The 21,915-nt window shown below is 37.4% G+C and overlaps 1 protein-coding gene across 1 annotated transcript in view; it reads right to left on the bottom strand.

Moving 5' to 3' along the window:
• Positions 1 to 21,114, bottom strand: part of KIF18A (kinesin family member 18A) — a 29,861-nt gene extending 8,747 nt beyond the window's left edge. The window contains exons 1-12 of the mRNA XM_058026470.1: positions 20,737 to 21,114; positions 19,913 to 20,070; positions 18,948 to 19,052; positions 17,941 to 18,051; positions 14,805 to 15,002; positions 13,397 to 13,570; positions 12,438 to 12,512; positions 12,086 to 12,195; positions 8,710 to 8,872; positions 8,011 to 8,175; positions 7,474 to 7,595; positions 7,056 to 7,294 (exon numbers count right to left, since the gene is read on the bottom strand). Coding sequence (XP_057882453.1) covers positions 7,056 to 7,294; positions 7,474 to 7,595; positions 8,011 to 8,175; positions 8,710 to 8,872; positions 12,086 to 12,195; positions 12,438 to 12,512; positions 13,397 to 13,570; positions 14,805 to 15,002; positions 17,941 to 18,051; positions 18,948 to 19,052; positions 19,913 to 20,070; positions 20,737 to 21,064 — 1,948 coding nt within the window. The 5' untranslated portion in view covers positions 21,065 to 21,114. The remainder of the gene's footprint in view (positions 1 to 7,055; positions 7,295 to 7,473; positions 7,596 to 8,010; positions 8,176 to 8,709; positions 8,873 to 12,085; positions 12,196 to 12,437; positions 12,513 to 13,396; positions 13,571 to 14,804; positions 15,003 to 17,940; positions 18,052 to 18,947; positions 19,053 to 19,912; positions 20,071 to 20,736) is intronic.
• Between the last annotated feature and the right edge of the window lie 801 nt (positions 21,115 to 21,915).

Here is a 21,915-nt window from a genome sequence, read left to right as displayed (position 1 = left end):
TTCATGTTGTCACAACTTAATTCAATAATGAAACCATTGAAAAAACAAAGCAAACATTAATTCCTCACTCAGGGGCTCAGTGTCAGAATGAGAAATGTTTAAACTGCTCATGGGAAAAGCAGTGCGGACAATTACATGAACAATTCCAATTCCATGACATTGCTTGGAGCTTTGAAGAAAGCTTCCACATACATGGAAAACTTGGGCCTGAGAGGACTACCTGACATGAAATAACTGAATTGTGAATTTGTCTATGTGTGCTCTTATGAATGGCTCACTTAATGTATGTAAAGGACCTTTTCTTAGTTAAAATACAAAATATATTGTTATCTTTTACCACATCTAATCCACAGCCAGCTTTCACCAGGTGAAATGCAGCAGGTTGCTGAAATGCTGACTGTAATCTAAACATTAAACTAATTCAGGGCCTGAGTGTTGCCCAAATAATCTTCACTTCCACCCAAAATAAAGAAGGCCCACTGTGATAAAGACATACTTCTCCAAGACTTGGTTGGATTTAGTAACAAACAAGAAACTTATTTATGAACAATTTAGAACATCTACTCTCTGTCACTATCAACAATGCTATCCTTCATTATGTACTTGCTCTTTAATTTTGTTTTAATAAGTAGAATATATATCTCAGTGTAATAGACTGAAACATCTTAAAAAAAATTCTAGTCATCACAACCAAAAATTGAATCCAAATCTTTTTTAAAAAGACTTAACATCTTATATTCTTAAATACAAGAATAAGGTTGATATAATCTAGTGTTTGACATAACTATCCATTAAATGACTCAGGACACATTTAAAATATTCATTTATTAGTTTTTACTCCTATTTATATGCATCTGAATGTCTGTTTCAGGAAAAATAATGGTTAGAATTCTATTAGTCCATTGCTACATTAGGACAGGGAGGTTTCAGTTTCACAAAGTTTGCTTACTGTAAGACACTGAGGTTTTGCTAATGTCCTAAAGTTACTAGAAGGAAGTCTGATGGAGAAACATTTTGGTGGGAGTGCCAAGGTTTAGAAGCTTCTACAGGCCTAAATATTGGAAGCATTTTCAAATTAACTGTAAATACCAGCATTTAAATCATTAACTAAATACATAAAGAACACAAAAGTACTGCCAACATAAATAATTTGATGAATTCCATCATACTGGAGAGCATTTTTACGGTAATACAAGTAAACTAATAATGATAGTTGCAGGAATTCTATAAAAGGCAAATATAAGCTATTAGTAAAAACAAAGACCTATTTTTAAAATCTATTTATTTCTGGAATAAAACTCACTGTTAAACGAATTTAAAACACAACAAGCTTTTCTTGTCATAAAAGTGTTGGAAATAATACAAGATATTTAAGAAGTGTTCCTTCCCACAGCTTTTTGTGAGGATATTAGATTGCTCCTAACACCATAAACAGGTAAACAAACCAGCAATATTGTATTTAACCTTCACTAAACAACATAAACCAAATATGATGTGACAAAAACAACTCCAAAATCCTAATTCCACTTTGGCTTCTTGTTCTACTGCATTAAGCTCCAATCAGTTATGACCTCAGGTAAATAAACAGCAAGAAAAACACTGAGATCCACAAAAGAAAGAATTGCCACTGTTGCTATTTCCACATTACTGAGGAAGCAAGATACTGAAGCTAATTGATAACTTTTTGGCAAGTGCTTTTAATAGCTACTATGGAGTAGTTTATGCAAAAGGGACTCGGACAACAGAAGTTGCTACAGAAACTCTACTACTTCCATACATTCTTAAATACCTGGTACTGAGGACAATGCAGTGGAGAACCAAGTAGGGCTATTTATATTTCCTTAAAGTTCCTGAATGGATGGCTAATGGTAATCATTAAATATTGCCATTTTTTTCCTACTGAAAGATAAACAACATGCTCCAACCATAAAAAAAATAATTTCAAACATGTTCCATAATAAGGCAGGGATATTATGTTTATAGACTATATTTGCTTCATGTTTTATAGCTACTTCAATCTTTTGCATCAATATCATCATAGTATAGTAATATTTTTTATTTCATGTACAAAAATTAATCACTTATATGCTTTACAGAACAGCCACAGTTAACTTGATGAAGTAGCTTAAAAGAAAAATATGGAACTTTTATTTCCTTAACTATACTTTCACAGCTACAATGTATCACTTTAAAAACAAACATTATTCCAAATATATTTTAAAGAAGAGATCACATATTAGCCGATCCTTAATTTCAGGCTGATGTTTATAAAAGATAATTATCAAAATTCTTGAAGATACTATTTAAGAGATTCACTCAGAAATTAAACATAACAGCCATCACCCACTGATCAACCATCCCCACCCAGTGACATGAGGGGGTGTTGGTCCTGAGTCTGCTGTATCATTTGTCCCAAAAGACTACTCAGAAGTACTCATTTATCTGACAAGAAACAGCAATAGCAGATATTTACAGCCCTGGGCACTAATATCAGAGGCAGAATGCACTATGTGTGAAACATGAGTCATAGGAAAAGTGAGCAGAGCTCATGGCAAAACAGCTCTGATGAATTGAGTTAGTTCTAATTGACATTAGGGACAAAATAATGGCCAAGACTTGTCTTCTTCTGCAACTCATGCTAATGCATGCAGAAGGGGATTATTTCTGGAAACTGTGCTAAATTAAGTCTAGCAGGTTGTTCTGCTAAAGTGAAATTAAATATTAATGTATTCATTTCAATAAACATTTCTGGGCTACCAGTGATTGATCAAATTACAATTCTAATCATACATTTTCATTCCTTTAACAACTGACTCGTGGAATTCCAAACTGCAAATGACGTCTAGTCAATGCATTTCAATTATTTAATATTCCTGTGACCCAAAGGCATCATCACTGTGATGGCAAGTTTCACAATAGGTTCACAAACAACAGCTGTGAACTGAAAAAGGCTCAAATCCAAGCTGCATTCTTGCAAGTCCCAGTGATCAGGTGTACTGCTTTACACAGCATGAGAAAAAACACTCAGAAGTCACCTAAGACAGTATGGAAGAGCTGCTTAGAGAAATCTTTCCTGTTCAAGGCACATGCTTTTCCTACTTTTTATTAAAATCTTTTACTATGTGCAACTATACCTCAATTTTTCCTGCCATACAAAATAAAAAATTGACTCTTCAGATCAGAACGTTTGTGACAAGGGGAGGCAATGGATTCCTTTTATTTTTTCCTATGCATCAATTGCATCCTCTCAGTGGTAATGTACAGTAAGGCTTCTGGAAATGGGATGCTTGAAACAATGCCAAGAACTTCCCCATTCAAAGAAATACTTGCAAATACCAGTCAGAGCTCTCCACCCATCAGGCTGAACTCTGAATACTCTATGGCTCCCCATGAATGAGCACTTAAGGAAGGGTTCCCAAATACATTCTTAAATGGACTTGTTTCCACAGCCTGTGCTTTCTTTGAGACAAACAGTTAAATTGTGCATGACATTGCATGCTTATAGTTACAATAAGCATACACACACTTCACCTAAATTTTTAATCTATGTGGCAAAAAAAAGAGGATATTGGAAAGCCAGCATTTTCTGTAAAAAGCAACAAATCTAACTTCTAATTAAGGTCAGAATTTTACAAAAGGTGTTTAAAGATTTCAAAGGCTAAAGGAAAAAGAAGATAGAAGGAGGTCAACTCCTGTAGTGAAGCCTTCCATGTGCTTTGGCAAAGCACATGAACTTTAATTAGCTTTCACTAGAAATCAAGAGCTGATTCACAAGAATTGACCACCTTGATAATTTGAACATAGAAACAGACATTGAATAAATGGACAGAAAACATCTTTATCTTTTCCTCCCATACTATGACTTTAATACTATTTAATATATGAGAGACCCTTTCCAAGGAAGTCATCTTCATTACAAACAAAGACTTGGGCATTACTACAATTCAGCTGAAATTCTTTGCTATTTTGAAACTCCTGATTGGAAGAAGGATCTTACAACAAGATAATATCAAAATCAATTAATATAATAAAGTAAAAAATATTTAGAATTATATTCCAAGAACTTATCTCTAAAGAAGACTTTTAACAGAACTAGAATAAATCCCACCACCCTTTCACCTTTGCCATTCTTTTCTTTGCAATTTTCAGATTCTTTTCCCATGTCAATTACTAGTTTTGACTTTGCTCTTCAGGATCAGTTAAACAAATGTAATCAATTCCAAAGAAACACACAAGACTTTAAAGTCCTGCTTGCATAGTCTTACCCATTCTGCAGAAATTATGTAGCTGCTTTGACCTTTTGGAGAGTCAAAGTGCTTGGAATCAGAAAAGTTATTTGACTTAAAAGACCATAATTTTTATGTAAACATAAATTTTTTATGAACATATAATTTTTATGAAAGCATCCAATAACAATTAGCTTGCATTTGAATATTGTCATGGTTCTCTCAAAGAACCACAGGCAAAAGTTTATGTCATTAATAAAGTTTCTGCAATAATTACTGCAACACAAAGAATTCACATTGTCTAAATACTGATGGTTTCTTGCATCCCTTCCAATTTAAACACACAGTAACTAAAGAGGGACCTGTAGTTTGTTCATGACTGAAACTTCCAAATTGGATAAGGGGTGGATACTGCACACATCCCTAGATACTTCTGATACAATTATTTATTCTGTAAGCCTACACTGAAGAGAAATGACCATTTTTCTCATAAAGCTTCGTGTTTTATACATTAGTGCTATAATGTATAAAACACAATGCTACAATTTTTCAAAAAAATTGTCTTTCAAATGTGTTAACATAGGTTCAAAGCAACACCTGAGATTTGTTACTAGCAGACCTAGTACACTGTCTTCCTCAATCTAAATGCTCCAGACTTACATTTCATAGCAAGGAATCATTGCATTCCCATCAAACAAACAAACAATTGAAGAGGAGCAATTTGGTTGTGTTTGTGCTGAACAGGAAAAAAACCCTCAAGCATTAGCAAGTGGGTCACTTTTTTCCTCCCCACTGGTATTGAAGTGATTGTATCAACAGCATTAGTATTTTAGGTAACCTTTCCCTAAAGGTTGCAAAATTTGGAGAACAGTTGTTTCTACCATGTTATGATACGAGGAAAGGAGTAACAGGAATGCCTCCTATTTCCTCTTCCAAAGAGCAAAAAGCAAATAAAAATACCACAAAAGTTTTTGTGATAATCTTCAGGCAAAGACAATTTACAACTGAAAAAAGTCTGTCTTAGCTGAAAACTGAAAATCATTTACCTACTTGAAAATAAAGTTCAAGAACTTTAGGATAATAGAATAATTGGAAAACCTACACAGAAGGTTTTCAAGAAAACCCCTTAAATAGTGTCAAATGACTTAAATATAGTAAAATGTTAATGTTTTAATAGTGGAATTTAAATAAGAGTGGAATTTAAACAAGTATAATTTTAGTATTGATTTCACTAAGAACTGATGAGGCCTCTTCCTTTACAAAACTTCAAGAAAGGTACAAAAGAAGTAGATTAATCAAGAACTCTAACACAGCTTACTATCATCAGAAACTAAAATTCACAAGAATGGCAACCTACATATGACAAGACAGAATCATTACAATCAATATTTCCTTACAAAGGATATTACAGAGCTTCTGGATTAGTGTCCCTACATATTCTGTCAGAAAAGAGTACCTGTACCCCAAAACCCCAGTATCTAAAACCATAAGCCTATGATTTAAACTGAATACCAGCTTTCACCCTTGCTGAATGAATCCCTGACTGACATGGGCAGAACAAGAAGTGTAAGCATGCAAATCTGCTAACTTTCTTTTCCTCCTCTCTGTGGCAAAAAAAGCAAGCACACATTAAAAAGAAAAACCAACCCAAACTAAAATCAAACCAATGCCACTCAGGAGTAAAACCCCTGAAACAACCAAAACACAAACAAAGCAAACCAAACAACTCCAACACAGTCTGAATTTGACACTGCAGACAGTGAAACACTGTGTGTCAACTATTTGGTACCATCAACAGCAACAGAAACACGTGCCAAAAATCACAGATGCTCCCTATGAGGAGAGGGGCAATACATGGTTTTGATAAAATAATTCTCAAGCTACAGAGAAGAAGAAAGCTCCCAAAAGGAGGGAACTCATTTCACTCTTCACCAGGAGTCAATGCTCTTTTTGGGACTACCAGCTTTTGAGAAGCTGAAGTATTTTTGCAGCAGTATTTATCTCTTTTTGCCTAGTTACCTAGGGATGTCTGTCAGTTATGGATTACTGGCAGTAATGAGAAAGCCTCAGGGTGTTGAGTGCTCCCTGTCCACAGCACAAAACACAAGCATGGGCCCCACAGCAGTTGCACTATCAGGATGAAATTTGGCATGTAATCCATCAGAACAGTACTATCTAGAAGGATTCTTCATCCCTTTTTACCCAGACTACGCTCCAGGGCAACTCCCTTCACAGCTAAAGAAGAAAAGCCAGCAATATAGAATTATGGGGGAAAATTGGGGTCATCAGGATATAGGACAAGTCAGTTCCATGGCAGATATGGTGAATCCTTTGATTCTTTGAAACAGAAACTCCTGAAATATTGTAGTAAATTGCTTCCAAGTGAACCTGTAATTAATAGTAAATCTCATCTCCCCCAAGGCTATTAGAAACTACAGAAAACTGTACCTGCTTAATGTTTCAAGTCACTTTAACAGAATTATAACCAACTAACACTGATTCCTTCCCCATCAATGTCACATGAAAGATTGAAATGCAATTTTTAATAGCACTCACAGGATCTATGAACATTGATACACGGGGTACATTATAACAAGAAGAGGATGAATTCATCTGTTGCAGTGTGTGTCTAGTCATTGAAAAAGTAAATTACTTTCCCATATCCAATTAAGAATGGTGCAAAATTTATAGAAAGTAGGTCTGAGAATCAATTTTACATTTGGCTTCAGTGTCTGCAGAAGTGCAATCTGTGTTTATAAATGATATCTGACTGTTGCAGGAGATATTTATAAGTACTTCCAACAAAGAAAAAATTAATGATGTACTTACTGCATGGGGTGTTTGGTCTGCTCACAAGCTGTGGGAATGAAAAGATAGCTGACATTTCTACTTCATGGTTTTGATTTTGATCCTTTTCTTCAGTCTGGTCAGCCCAAGCTACTGATTTTTGTCTTTGAATCAGCTGCTCAACCTCTGCATATTCAGTCTCACTTAAGTCATTTGTCAGCCCAGCTTCTTTCAGCATCAGGTGCTGCTTGCGAAGCACTGGAAGTGCCGTATTTAGTACTCTGAAACAGCAAGAGGCAAGACAAGCTCCCTTGAGAAAACACAATTTTAACCCAGAAAACAAAAAGTTTGAGAAGAACCTTGCTTCTGTTTCAATTAAAACTAAATTCTCTAAATAGGTATTGTCAAGTTACAAGTCAGAATGTAAGTCTTATCCCACCTGCCATGAAACCATACTTACTTTTCTGTTTGCTTGTTATACTGATCTTGAAGAGACACCAGAGCCAACATGTGTTCAATCTGGGCTTTAAGGGCCTGAACTTCTAGATTTAAATGGCAATACTGCAGATCTTGACAAAGTTCCTTTAGGAAATTAGGAATAAAAATGAAAATCAAACAGCTGTACATCAAACTGGTAGAAAGAAACTAAAAATTCAACTAAAAATAATTAGATCAGTAAAGATGGAGTGGAGCTATATTATTATAATAATGTTTTACAGTAGAAAAGTATTAATTATTTGATTTTTATTTCCATGCATAAATATGAATTTGTAGATTCCTTTGACCAACAGTGTGTGTGTTCTGCAATCAGCATTAAAAGTCCAACAGGCCCACATGGATGCTTATCTATGCATGCCCAAACACGTTTGCCTCTTTCTGTACCCTCTTCCCATATACTTCATTTTATTTCAATTATTAAGCTGTTCCTAACTGAGAGGTTTTACCCTTTTTCCAGTTCTCCCCATCCCCAAGCATGACAAAAGGAAAGGTGTTTTACGTTTGGGATGCTCCCATCTGGACCCAGGAGGCGCATTTCATTCTCCACACGGTGCAGCCACTTGGTGTTCTCCTCTAAGAGATTGCTCTGCTCTTCCTTCTCCTTCTGCATGCGGACATAGTGGCTGTTCAGTGCTGAAAGCTTCAGATCCCGCTTGCAAGTGGCCTGAAAAAAATCCCACCCCCTAAACCATCAGCATTTAAGGTGGAAACTTTCAAAGTATGTTCACCAAATTCTCTTTATATATAAAGATTTTTTTTTCCTTACTTTGATATAACATAACCAAATAATTCCTACTAAGTCGAGTATGTCCTACAAAAAGCCTACTAAAGGATAAAGCACTGAGTAAAAAGGAAAATCCTGTATGTTCAAATATCAAACTCTTCTGATGTTTGCACTGTTTCTGAAATATGCCAACTAGAAGGCACAAACCCAGCAAGAGCAAGCTGGATATAAGCAAGGCAGTGTCCTAACCAGGCAGAGGGTTCCCTTTTCTATTTAAAAAAGGACAATCATACTCTGGTCTTGACCTCAAAAATGAGATCATTACATCAACAGTCACAGACGAATGATAATCTGTGTTTCCCATTTGAAAGAAATATTTATGGATTAATTAATTACACAGTTACTTAAGAAAAATTAACACAATTATAACAAAATGAAGAGATGATACCCTGCACTACATTACAGAAAACTCACCTTTTCTACTCTTTCTTCAGAGCATATCAGTTGAATTTGTTCATGACATTGATTCTGATAATATTTCTTCAGTGTATTTTCTTTCAGTTTCTTTTCCACCTTGAGGTACTCTTTTCTGATTTCCTCACGATTTGTAAAAACATTTTTAAGTATTTCTTTGTACCTAAAACCAAAGCATAATAATTAATTATTTACTGAAGACTTTTTATGACCATCTCTTTGGTAAGGGAATTTTTAAATCTAAATTAATAAAACCAAAAAATGAAAAGGAAATGAGTAAAGCCTAATATAGATAGGCACTAAATAAAATGTCAGTACATCAGTAAGAATTTTATGTATTTGACCTGAAAATGGGATGGGAAATTTGGAAGGAGTCACTGAAAATAAATCCTGTTATAATTATGAAGACAACACGGGGATTTAAAAGGCTCATGTGAAGGAGTTTCAGATGCCTTTCTCTAACTCCAGAAGATACTAAATACCTATGTTCTCTACTTCTAACATCTATTTATTAAACAGATAAGACTACTGTTGCCATAGACACACATGGTGCTCAAAACCCCACAAGCTATCCTCAAAGAAAGAGAACCACAAAGGTCTTTGGATGCTCACTTTCCCTCAAGGAGCTGTACAATTTCCATCACTTATGGAGGACAAAAATCAGAACATTCACCATGTTTTAACACCAGGAGGAAAACCAAACTGTGGAGGATGGTACTCGAGGAGTTATTGAGTAACCACTTCTCTGGGTACCCCTAGTCTGCCACACAAGCCAGAGTAACAAGAACAACTCCTGGAAGCATTGCCATACTGCCATGTAACTTCCACTGGTGGCACCTCTTCACTCCTGAATACTGAAAATGAACAGTACAGAATGGCCAAAAAGATACTGTACATATCAATAATTACCAACCACATACACAAAGTATTTCATTGTATCCTGTCTTGTTAGAACTTTACACAAAAATCAAAGTTTAACATGCAAGTGTTCTAAAGACATGCAACATTTGAGGTTATGCAATTTTTAGTATTAAAAAACCTCATAAAATTAGAACTGTAAAAATGGTAAAAAAACCCATGTTCAACTCCAGAACAAGCTGAAGAGACATTCTTCTCATGCAATTGACTTCTTGCCAGTGTTTCAGAAGTAGCAATTCTATTTCACAGTCTAAAGTTTGAATAACTAAGTCTTTTATTCTATTCTGAGTGTTTTATCACTCACCTTTTAAAAAGAAACAGAATTAAGAAAATAATTCTTCTCCCAGATTTAGCAATACAAGAGCTTTTCACTGAGTGTCTAGAGGATGCTATCATATCTAGCTAAAAAAAAGTGTACTAAAACACTCACAGAATTCATAAGAGCCATTTCTTTAAGGAACAATAACAGGTTAATGGTTGGAGTATATGATGTTCGAGGTCTTTTCTAACCTAAAAGATTCTATAATAATGCAACAGCCAGCTGCAGAGTATCAGAGCTTTACCCTACACTGCTCCTATCTATACAGCTTTACTACTGATTATACTGCCTGCAGAACTTTTGTCCTCCACAGAAACATGCTTCCTCCCAGCTGCTTGGCAAACACAGCAATAAGGGATCAAAGTGAATCCTCCCAGTTTCCATCACAGTAGAAAGTCGGGCATAATTCAGGTGAGGATGGAGATTCTGCTTCTTTTTACCCTCCTTATGGGGGGCCTCTGCTGGAAAACCAACCTTTTGTGTACTTCTATTCACCAGTGTTCCCAATACAGCATCAAGTACAGAAGCCTTTGTGGATTCAGTCTTTCAATGAGCACATTCCTGTTCTTATGGAGTTATCTTTACCCTCTGGTGTGCACTGTAAAAATGACAAAGTCACCCTGTAGGCACACTGAGGGTATGAGCCCCCCTACACTACCTGGTGTCCAAGAGCTCAAGGACCTGCTGGTTGTAGTTATGGAGCCAGTGCCCACTGTCTACCCTAAGAGGCTCACGACTTGAAGGGCTGGCACACAACCCACCTCCAAGTTTTAGCAGAAGGATGAATGACTTTTAGGTTTGAAGAAGCAAGTGATGCTTCTTCAGTGATGCAAAAAACACGAGTGGATGGACCTAAACACCAGATCATGGACAAGGCTCTCTTCTCTGTCCCCACTAAAAGGGAGAAGGCAGCACAATACCTTCAAAAACTGTAAATGAATGAGAGAAATCAATTCATTATCCACACCACAACAGTATGGTGAGCCTGGCAGGATACTCATGAGAAGGAAGAGAATGACACAGGCACATAATTCCTGACATCCAGAGGGACTGGGACAGGTCGACATCTGGCCCTTTGGATTTTCCATAACAAATATTCTCTGACCAGCAAACCTTGGCATAGAATACATCCAGCCTTTTGAAAAGATATTTTAGAGACCTTGCCCTTGACTGACTCTTCCCACACACAAAGAATGAAATAAAGGGCAAATCACAGGAAATAAATCAATCTTAAAGACATACAGTGCAAAAATATGCAGGAAAACTGTCAGAACTATCAACATGGCTTAGAAGCCCACACTTCTTTTGAAAATTTAATTTAAATAACCTGAATGAAAGGGTTTATTGAAATGTCTGCAATGCCACTAAAATAAAATGCAGAGAATATCTTGCTTTGAATGAGCTCTTACTATACCTCAGAAAGCTTTCCAGGTTAAAAACCAGCATATTCAAAGGGCCAAATAAAAAAAAAAAAAGTTAGCTGAATCAACTTAGGTGAGTAATTGTCAGAAAGATGAGATATGCAGAGACCATCCAGAAAGTCTTTCACTACAAAACCTACCCTCTTCATGGAACACAACGATTTCTGCAACAAATTGCTACTTCACATTTTAGTTTGTTACACTTTGTGTTCTCTCATGAGACTGTCACAAGAGAAAAGATAGACAGGAACACTACCAAGAAGAAAAAGAGGCCAAGAAATATTAAAGCAATAGAAAATAAGGAATCTACAAACATAAAGTGATCCCTTTGTAGAAAAACTTCCAGGTTTTGTCTCTCTCAAGCCTTGCAGCAAAGATCCCACTTGAGCTAGTGCCTGCCAAGAGTGGCAGAGCTGCTGTCACTTATGCAAACGACATTCTGCCTACCCACAAACACAACCTGTTCAGGAGCTGTGCTGGGAGCCAGCACTCAGATGCTCCTTCCTGTCACATGGCATTTCCGACGTCCTCCCCTTTCGTTTTAAAACCACCAACAAGTTGTTCTGAACAGAAACAACACGTTGGGCAAAGCCATACCTAGATCTAAGTAAAGCAATGTTAAAATGGGAAAACCAATACTGGAAAGAGTAGGTTTGTTTTACAAATGCTTTTACAATTTAGACAAACTCCAGCTTGGAAGCAAATGTGATTCATTTACCTTTCTATTTCTATTTGCTGGTTGTTTGAAAGTTCTGCAGTATTATGATTTTCAGGAATGCTTGCTTGCTTTTCTTCGTATTCTCTCAGCTTCTCCTTCAACATTAGGATCTAAACCAAAAGAAGCACCCTTTAATAGAAATATGGTTTTTGGTTTATTTCCCAAAGTTGTCATTCTGTGCTGATATTGAACAGCCTTACAAATGGCAGCAGGTGATATTCCTCTTAGAAGACAAAATTTTCTTACTTCAAAATACATTAGACCTTTATAAATTTAATCCCATTAACTATTTTTTTATATTCAAAGTTAACAGTTAACCTTTTAACCTCTTAACAACAGATTTGTTATGTACCTCTTTCTTTTGTTCATTGCAAATTTTAGCATACTGGCTTATGTGACTGTCCAAACTCACAACGTTGCTCTTCAACTGGAAAGAAACAAATCAGAATTTAAAGGCAGCTCCTCAACGTTTTCATGTATAATAAGCACAGTGTGTATATGTAGCACATAGTTACACATTCACTATGTTGTGAAGAAAGAGATTAATACAATTCTGACTTGCACAATGAGAAAATTACTGTCAGCTTTTGCTGTCATCTGTTGCACACCCGTGGCCAGGACGTTTCCCTCAACAAACCAAGAATAATTACATTTACATACACAAGCACATTTTGCATTTTTTCAGATTAGTTTAACTGTTTAAATGTCTGTCTTGTGCATTTTATTATAAAAGCTACCTTTAAGTACACAACAAATGGAAACTACTGTGAACCCTGTATTACATAAAAAGAATTAGGAGCTGCAGCAAAAAAGATAATGAAAAATAAAGTTAAACAATAGAGAGCAGAAAAGGACATCCCAGCTTTTCATTTATCAAGACAATCTCACTGAGCTTCTTGACTCCAGCTGAATTCTACCTGTACAATCCTGGACTGGCTCTTGTACAACTGGTCATAAATTTCTTTAATGTACATTACAGCTCTCTGAGAAAGTAAGAGCAAAACAGTAAAAAAGGATGTGAATTCTACTGGCTGAGAATTATTCTAAATCTCATGCTCACAAAACAAACTGTTTCAAACTGGCAGCATCATATCACTAACACAGCTCTGGTGCTTTTGGGTTAGATCTACTTTGTATCTGCTACACCTACCAGTCAGATAAGAAAGGGTTGACCATAGAGAAAGAAGATGTAACAGAACAAATTTTTGAGTCAGAAGGGAAGGAAAATATAATATTCCAAAAGAAATAATTTGTCTTGTAATAGTAGATTATTGTACTTTGACAAGAGAACAGTAAAAGTAATATACTCACAGAAGACTTGATATCCTTTGCTCGGTTTGCATACTTCAGAGTGTTGTAGGTATCATCATAAAACAAAGAGGAGGGGCTAATAGCAGCTATCATGATTGTTCTGCAATTTCCTCCAAGAGAATCCTTCAGTAAACGAGTCAGCTTGCTGTTTCGATAAGGAATGTGCTTCTTGCTCTAAGAAGAGTGAGAGATATTGGTAAGGTTTATTTAACTGTACTTCAAATAAAAGTCTGCTTGGAATTTCAATGGTAACACAAACCATGAGAAACAGCCATGAAAATTTTCTTTGACACAAGTAATTTTCCTTTGAAGTATCTGTACATCTTAAACATTTTAAGTCTCTTGGAACTGTTCAACACCTTTGCAACACACATATTAGCTAGGTTATTTCCTGATGCCTGGATATGTAACTCCTACTTCTGTGATAGAGCAGCTAACAAAAAAAGTAAACTACATTAAATTACACTGAGTTTACAAAATCATCCAGATTGTGAAGGACCTCTAAAATCCCTCTAGTTCAATCCTTCTGCTCAAAGCAGGGTCAGCTAGAGTAAGATGGCAAGGACTATGCCCAGTAGGGTTTTGATTACCTCCAAGGATGGAGATTTCACACGTTTCCAGGCAACACATACTCTGCTTTGTGAAGCTACAGAATTTTCATCTCATTACACCAAGTTTGGTCACTAGGAACCCAATCCCTTATCAAGTAAATCAATGTGATTTTTCCATGTGTCTGTGGCACAGACTTTAAACTCCACCCTCCCCTCCAACAAGATGGTGACAAGGACATGCAGCATCAGGAAGGGAAATTAAACCTGATTTTCTCCTGGCATATTTGAAGGAGGAATTTGCTAGTTGAGCAGAAGGACAAAAAGAGTGTTATGGTAGACAGTGGACTTCACTTATGCAAAAATTCAGGAGGTTTTATCATTCTGCTACACAACTGTACCTATTCCTTGCCTTGAGCTGGTGAGCCAGATCAGGAGATTGACTCATTGCTCTGAGCAGGGATGTGTGTGTGTATGGATGTATGTGAGATCCCAAAAGAACAACTTGGAAGAGATACTGTTTTATCCTACAAAAGCTGCTCCTCCCCCAAGATTAAAGGTTAATTGTAAGGTTATTCATGTACTCATGCAATCTTCTCTACATATGCTTGATTTTGAACATAAGAAAAGCAGGTACCATTCATCTTTGATACTATCCTTAGGCAGCTGCACATAACTTTTGAGAATTTTCTCTCACTGGGACTGTCTTTTAGCTATCACAGATATGATGGTAGAAACCCTTAAGACAATCTTACATGAGAATGATGATGTGAGTAGCACCAACAATGTAAACCACATTATTCCATCAGCTGAGCACTTTTTAAAATGGTTTCTGAACTGCATGGGAAAGCAGCACCTACCTTAGGATCTGCCAGAGCATTAATGACATTTCCAAGAGCAAGCAGGGACCTGTTAATGTTTGTTCCCTCCACAAAGCGAGCCCCCTTGGCACTGGTGGCTTTGGCTCGCTCAGACCCTGCCAGGTCAATCAGAGACATTTTGGCAATACGAATATTCTGATTAATACTGGCTGTTTTATCTTGCTGCCGTAGGTAAATCTACAATAAAAAAAAAAAAAAAAAAAAAAAAAGAAGAAAACAATTAAAAAGTAACAACTAACTAATCTAAGTAGTAAATTAATTTCATAGCATAACAACTGGTTTAAGACATTTGTATTGGATGTCCTGCCACTTTGCCTTCACTTAACTGAATCACAAGGTACCTCCTTTTCTTGCTCCTGATTCTCTCTCCCTTCCTGCTGCACAGGATTAAGTGACCAACTGGCCCCGGCTCACAAAGCAGCAAAGATAAGTGAGGTTTTTTACAGGAAAAATGAATTTCACAGCTCTTCTTGTGCACCACAAATGCATACTACACTCCTGAACTTGAAATTGAAAGAGGTGTTCCTTTTTCAAATGCACATTTAGGAGTACACCATAAAGAAATGCATAGGGATAAACCAGGAAAAGGCTGACCCTACAGTGATTTAGATTTAATTGTATCTTCCATGAATAGGAAACAATATCCATTTACTGCTGTGAAAATATACTTCAGGATCTTTTCAAATGTGATGCCTCCTGAAGCCACTTGCTTCATCCCATTTGTCCTGAAATTTCACAGTACCAAGATGGACAAAGAACTAAAAGCTTCTGCTGGTGAAGGTATTCTTTCTTCAGGTTTATAAGGAGGCAAGCAAAGCATGAATATACAGTCAGTAAGAAGAAACAAAGTTATCCTTAGATGGCTTTCTACTTTATACAGTATTTATTTCATCTTCTCTTGTGTTGAGTGCCCTGCCATTTGTTAATATAATTAATAATGGTTAGTGACACTTTAATGAATGCCCTTCTGGACAGTGAATTAGAAAGGAGCTGCCATCAGCACAAGGTGACTGACTAGTAAAGACTCACCACTGCTGTGGCTTTAAGCTCTGTGCATGAGAAATGAAGCCTTCACAATAAGGCTTCATCATAAGTTTCTAACAGAAAACAGATTGACAAGTACTGTGAAAGAATAAAATAAAATTCCTATGACTTGCCATGAAATGTGAATCTATTTCAAACAGATATGTTTCTATATCAAACAGTATAACTAAGTTCAGTTGCACTGTTTCCAGTATCATAGACAAAAAAAAAAAAAAAAAGAACCTCAGGCTGGGAACAGGCTACCAGAACAACACAATAACTATCATTAATGAAGGAGGGAAAGGTAGAGTGACAGCCAAACTCTGTTGTATGACTCAAGCTTTTGTAAAAATTCAAAAGATACAGGAAATGCCCCAAAGCAGAACACTCTCAATAGAACAGTGTAGCAATTCAGATTTTTCTCTCAGATGCAGTAATTGCCTGACCCAGATAGATATTTCAAACTTAAGACATATGGTACAGTAAAGCAAAACTTGCATCTTTAAAATCAGCTCAAAATGTCCTGGGCCAAGACTTACCAACTTCTGAGTCAGTTTCAGAAAATATCCTGATCCCACAACGTTAACAAGAAAAGCCAAAAATAACCTATCTCTATAAAAAAGCAACTCTTAAAATAATAGAAACTTTAAAAATAAAGAGCAATCATGACAGCACTGGGGATTTCTCACCACTTACATCTCTGCAAACAAAGACACAATTTCATTATGCAGAATGTCACAGATTTGTGGAAATATATGAGGAACTGAAGTGATTTATTCAATTGCTTGCCACTTGTAGAAATGCACTGAGAAAAAGCCTGCCAGATAATAAAATGCAGAGCTTTTTCCCAAGAGGTGAGGGAGAGAAGAGATCCCAGCAACAGGTAAACAAGCAGAAAGCAGCAGCTCCCTCTGGTCTGCGTGCAGCTCTGCACCTGGAGCCTTCCTGAAGGCAGCAAACATCCATGACAGGGCAGCTCTCAAGCCAAACCACTCTTTGTGCAGCCCTGTACAGCACACAACACGGGCAGGCCCTGGGGGAAATTCAAAACAGGAAGGGCAATTGCTAGCATAAGTTTAAGGTATATAGGAAAACAGAAGCTTTTAGAGTGGTAATGGCTTTTGCTCTGTTCCATACATAGAAGATGTTTTTTAAAACTTCATTATAGTTATTTAGCATTGACTAAGTCTGTAGGTACTGTTAAAAACTTCTCAACACTTAAGTGCTCTAATGCAAGGACCAGAATCAAATGTGTTTCAATATTTTTCAATCCAGAGTGAAACACATAAGTCATTCAAGGTATTGCTTTGCACTATGTAACAGCAAACAGGACAAAAAAAAAAAGACATTGTTGATAACAGGACTAGTTTCTAAATATCACAGGCTGTATTTAAAAAGAGAAGACAGGAGAATAAGGCAGTGTAGCCAACCCCAAAAATCTTGGGAGAAGTCTTAAGTTTTTGCATATTTGCACAACTCATTCAAAACTCATTTCTGAAAACTAAGAAGCATCATTTCAGTTTTCTAAAACTTGATCCACAGCAGGATATTAGGAAATCACTTTATTGTAGAAATTAACATTAACCAAGTAAAATAAGAAAGTACTACTTCAGATTCTTAGTTTACTAAGATATTTACATATTTACATAGTTTACATTCTGTAAATTATTTTTCTCAAATAAATGCTAAGCAACATCATGATACCAGAAAGCTTTACAAATACCCCACCAATACCTTTCAGTTTATAAAATTACAATATGGAAGTCTATTAAAGCTTTAAATTACAATTTTACATAAGTTATTTCTTGAAAGGAATATAAGTTAAGAAGGTATAAGTACATATTTTATACATATAAGCTCAAACAATTGGAATTAGAGATCTTTGCACTGAATTAATTTCTTCCAACATAAACACTAACAACCATTACATCCTTCCAAGGACTAAGGAGTAACAAGAAGAGTAAACTGAAAATCTTCAACCCCCCCTTCCCCAAACTGAGGTTCAGCACAATTTAAAAGCTTCCCTTCTGTCCATCTTTAAACAAAACCTGCAGCTGCAGTAATGGCCACAGATCTGGCTGTACCACCTCACCTGAAAGACAGCATGGGACCGGGAAGAGGAGGCATTCACATCTGTGGGATGCTGGGTCCTGTTTTTGTTCCCATAATCCAACATCTGAAGGATTTCCTCTGCTGATTTAGGCTTTAGGAATAGAGCACATGACAAATACAGGATTCTTTTCATTTCCAACAACTATAGTAACACACTGATTCTAAAATACATTTGCTTTAACATTCACCTCCAAAAAAAGGCACTTCAAATAAATATTCTCAGCTGAAAAGCAGTAAGGTATGACAAGTAAGCACTTAATTCCAGCAACATAAATCAGCAAATATTTTTAGTTTAGAATTTAAACAAATATGAAAGATTCTCCATAGTTAGAATCAGCCTCTTTTAACAATGTCTGGACTTAAATTAGTATATCACTATTGAATGCATTAGTACAAGAAAAGGTTTTTCCTCACAGAACTCAAGGTTTGGGAAGAAGGATGTTCAGAGGTTAGAATACAAACTAAGAATATTGTTTCCTGTCACAGCATGTAAATACACAAGGAAGCTGCAAGAAAATAGGTCCACAGGAATGGATATTCAGATTGGAAAACTAAGTTCTATCACTGACCTTACCTAAGAATTGCTGTGCTGGCCTGGAAAAGTAATTTACCATGGACTTCTTCAAATATAGTTATTTACAAACAAAAACAACCTTTAGCCTTCACAGCTGTGTAGGTGGTGATGAAGGTAATGCCAAGATATTTTAGCCCAAAAAGAAATCTTCCAAAATCTGCTGGACGAGCATCCAGCCAACTGTACCCTTTTACAACAAGGACTGAATGCTCCTATATTTGCATTCAATGAGACTAGCAGGTTTTTTCCACAATGTGCTTTTAACTAATTAATTAGATTTTCAAGTTACTGGTGCTTATGGCCAGAAAAAAACCCACTAGGAAATGACCAAATTCCATACAGCTTTCAGAACAATGGAAATGTTTCTCAAATATCTCAAGCACATTTTTAAGTTTCTAGAGATATTTACATACCTGATGCAGTGTCAGACCTTGAACTATCACCCCTTGCTGGCCATCCTCACGAACAGCCAGAGGTCCAGAGTTGACCAGCAGATCACGAATCTGTTCATTGTAAACCTTTGAGAGGGAATTGACAAGATTTTGTTACAATATCCTCCCATAGCTGACAGAATTAAATAAGCAGAAATCAGCAGTCTTTCTTATACTCCTTTAAGACAAAGTAGTGAATTCATGCTATAAATTTTTGACATTTTTCATATACCAAGCTTAAAGTATTCAATTAATATTATTTCTTTTTAGATTTTAGAAGTAATTATTTTTAGTAAATAATCTTCATTCTTTATTGAAAAAGAACTTTTTTTTTACAAAAAACAGTTTGGCAACAAGCATGAATGCAAAGCATTTCTTTTTTCTCCATGGTACATCACGATCCACACTTCTGCAACACTTCTTAGTTCAAAGCTACCTCTGTTAAAATTTTTAAATGTCTTGTTTCTTGGTCTGTGAAAACATATGGCAATGCACACTTTCCCCTCCCAAGTACTACCTAGGGTCCATGAAGACTTTGAGGAAGCTAAAAAGATAACCATTTTACTAGCACCATTCAGCAGTGGTGCCAAAACATTTCCCTGTAAAATCACAACATCATTTTGTTGTGCTTTTCCAGTGTTGTAGGATGTTACTGTGAGTCCTAAAACATTACCCTGAAAAGAAATTTCCTTATACACATTAACAGATGCTGAGAGGCACGTAATTGGTCAGCAAGACACAAATCATGAACAATCAGTAAATATATCAGAAGTGGAGGTTGTTTGTGGGCAGCCTTCTGTAAATCAGCCCAGAGCACAACAGAGTTTCACTCGTGTAAGGACACACTTTGGCAAGCCCCAGAAGGGACCAGAGGAGAGTAAAACCAGCTTCTTTTTATTTATAAAATATGACTTATTAAAAGCAACATAGCAAATGCAGGAACTCACCTCTAAATAAGAGACAGCAACATCACATGTTTTATCATCTTTGATTTGATCCATGCGTTTATAAAGTGTCATCATGGTTAAATACATGACTCCAGGGTCTTCAGGAGAACCCAACATTGTATGAGTCTTTCCAGCTCCTGTTGCACCATATGCAAGCACTGAATTTTCCCCAAAAGACAGCAAAGCAAAAACATGTAATTTATTTGTAAGCTAATCAGGAAGACCAAAGTCAAATGAACATTTACAGACCTCTGTCATTCTGTACAACTGTTTCATAAATGGATAAAGTTTCTTACTTAGGCTATACCTTTCAGATCTATAATTAGAGCAAGATGTTTCCAAATAACATCTTTGAATTTTCAGTTCAAAATCCATTCAGTGATACATCTGATGAAAACATTATTTACTGACTCTCATAACCCTAAGCCATCAGCTTACTGCTGATAAGTGTTTAATTTCCTCACCGCATTGCAGCAGCCAATTAAAAACCCCCAATATCTTCAAGAGTTCATAAAGCAGTTATGTCACACACTCTGTGACACAACTGCTTCTGCTTGAATAACTCTAGATGACTCCCATATATTTCAGATAAATTTCCCAAGTCTATTATAACCTTAACACAAACTTATTCTTAAAATAGAGTAGAGCTATCCTAACTTCCACATGCTAAAAAGTCAGCCTTTCATAGCTATGAATTAAACCACAATGTTTTATTTCTATCTCAGGCTTTTTTAACAGCTCTGCAGCCACTGGACAGAACAGTAGAAACTTTGAGAAATTCCCTTAAGTTTTTTTTAACTAAAGAGGATGAAGAACAAAGTTACCTGTACAGTTATATCCATTTAGGAAGCCATCAATTAGATTTTTGGTAGTATGCTCAAAAACCTCCAACTGGGATGAGTTGTCATCAAATATGGCATCAAACATGAACTTAAGATCCTTCCTTTGCCTTTTGTTAATATCCCTGTGGGTCACTCTCCTCCTGTTGAAGAAGCTGACTTCCTCCTCCTTAGGATCAAAGACCAGCACGTGCTGGTCGATGACACGGACCACCCTGCTGAAGCTGCCCTGCTTTTCCTTCTGGCTCTCTGGGCGCACTCGCACCACCACTTTGACATGGCTGCACACATCTTCTTCCTTGGCAGGAGCCATCCCTGCTGCCCCCCAGCTCCGCTCCCAGCGCTCTTTCAGGTCCAGCAGCCGAATCCTTTCTGCAGCAGACAAGAGAGGTTTTATTTGCAATAGGAGCCGTTCACTCCTCCCAGCAGTTCCCACGTTTGCTCAGGCCCCTGTGCTGGGCCCAAGGGCCGCCCCAAGGAGACTTTGGGAACTCTGCGATGCACCGAAAGGTGCCTGAACTCAGCGCAGCTTCCAGAAAGGAACCAACCAGCACTGCCCCAGGGAATTCTCGAGTTTATTTCAGAATGTAAACTACCAACTGGCTTACAGGCTTTCCTTCATACAGACCAAGCTTTCAGAGGAGACACCGCATTTCTGCGGACCAAGGCGAGCAGTCTTTTTGTCCTTCAGCACAAAGAGGAGCTGCCCGTGTCGCCCTCCCCGGACTGAGCCAGGCACGTCGCGCGTACATTTAAAGAGAGTTAAAGCGGGATTTGCGTTACCGTGCCCCGCAGGGGATGCAGTAACCGGCCCCAAAGCGGAATTCCCTTTAAACAGCCCATTGCTGCTGTTGGCAGCGCGCTGCCAGCTCACCCCTGGCAGGTACACGAGCAGGGCTGCCAGCGCCGCTGCTGCCGCTCCAGGGCCGGCTCGCCTCCCTCAGCCGAGCCCCTCTCGGCCCCTCCCGGCTGTCCCGGCCCCTCCTCACCCACCGCAGGCGGCTCTTCCTGGGGGCACAGCGCCAGGCTGGGCCCTGCGGCCGGAGAATCCCCCGTGCCGCCCGTTCACCCTGCCCGGCACTCGCTCACCCTGCGGGCCGGGCCTTTCCCTCCCCGGGCTCACCCCCGACACTCACCCCCGGGCCGTGCCCTCGGCCGTCCCCG

This window comes from Melospiza georgiana, chromosome 6 (genome assembly GCF_028018845.1).
Source record: "Melospiza georgiana isolate bMelGeo1 chromosome 6, bMelGeo1.pri, whole genome shotgun sequence".
NCBI lineage: Eukaryota > Metazoa > Chordata > Aves > Passeriformes > Passerellidae > Melospiza > Melospiza georgiana.
The sequence above is the reverse complement of the archived record's forward strand: the minus strand, read 5'-3'. Positions and strand labels throughout refer to the sequence as shown.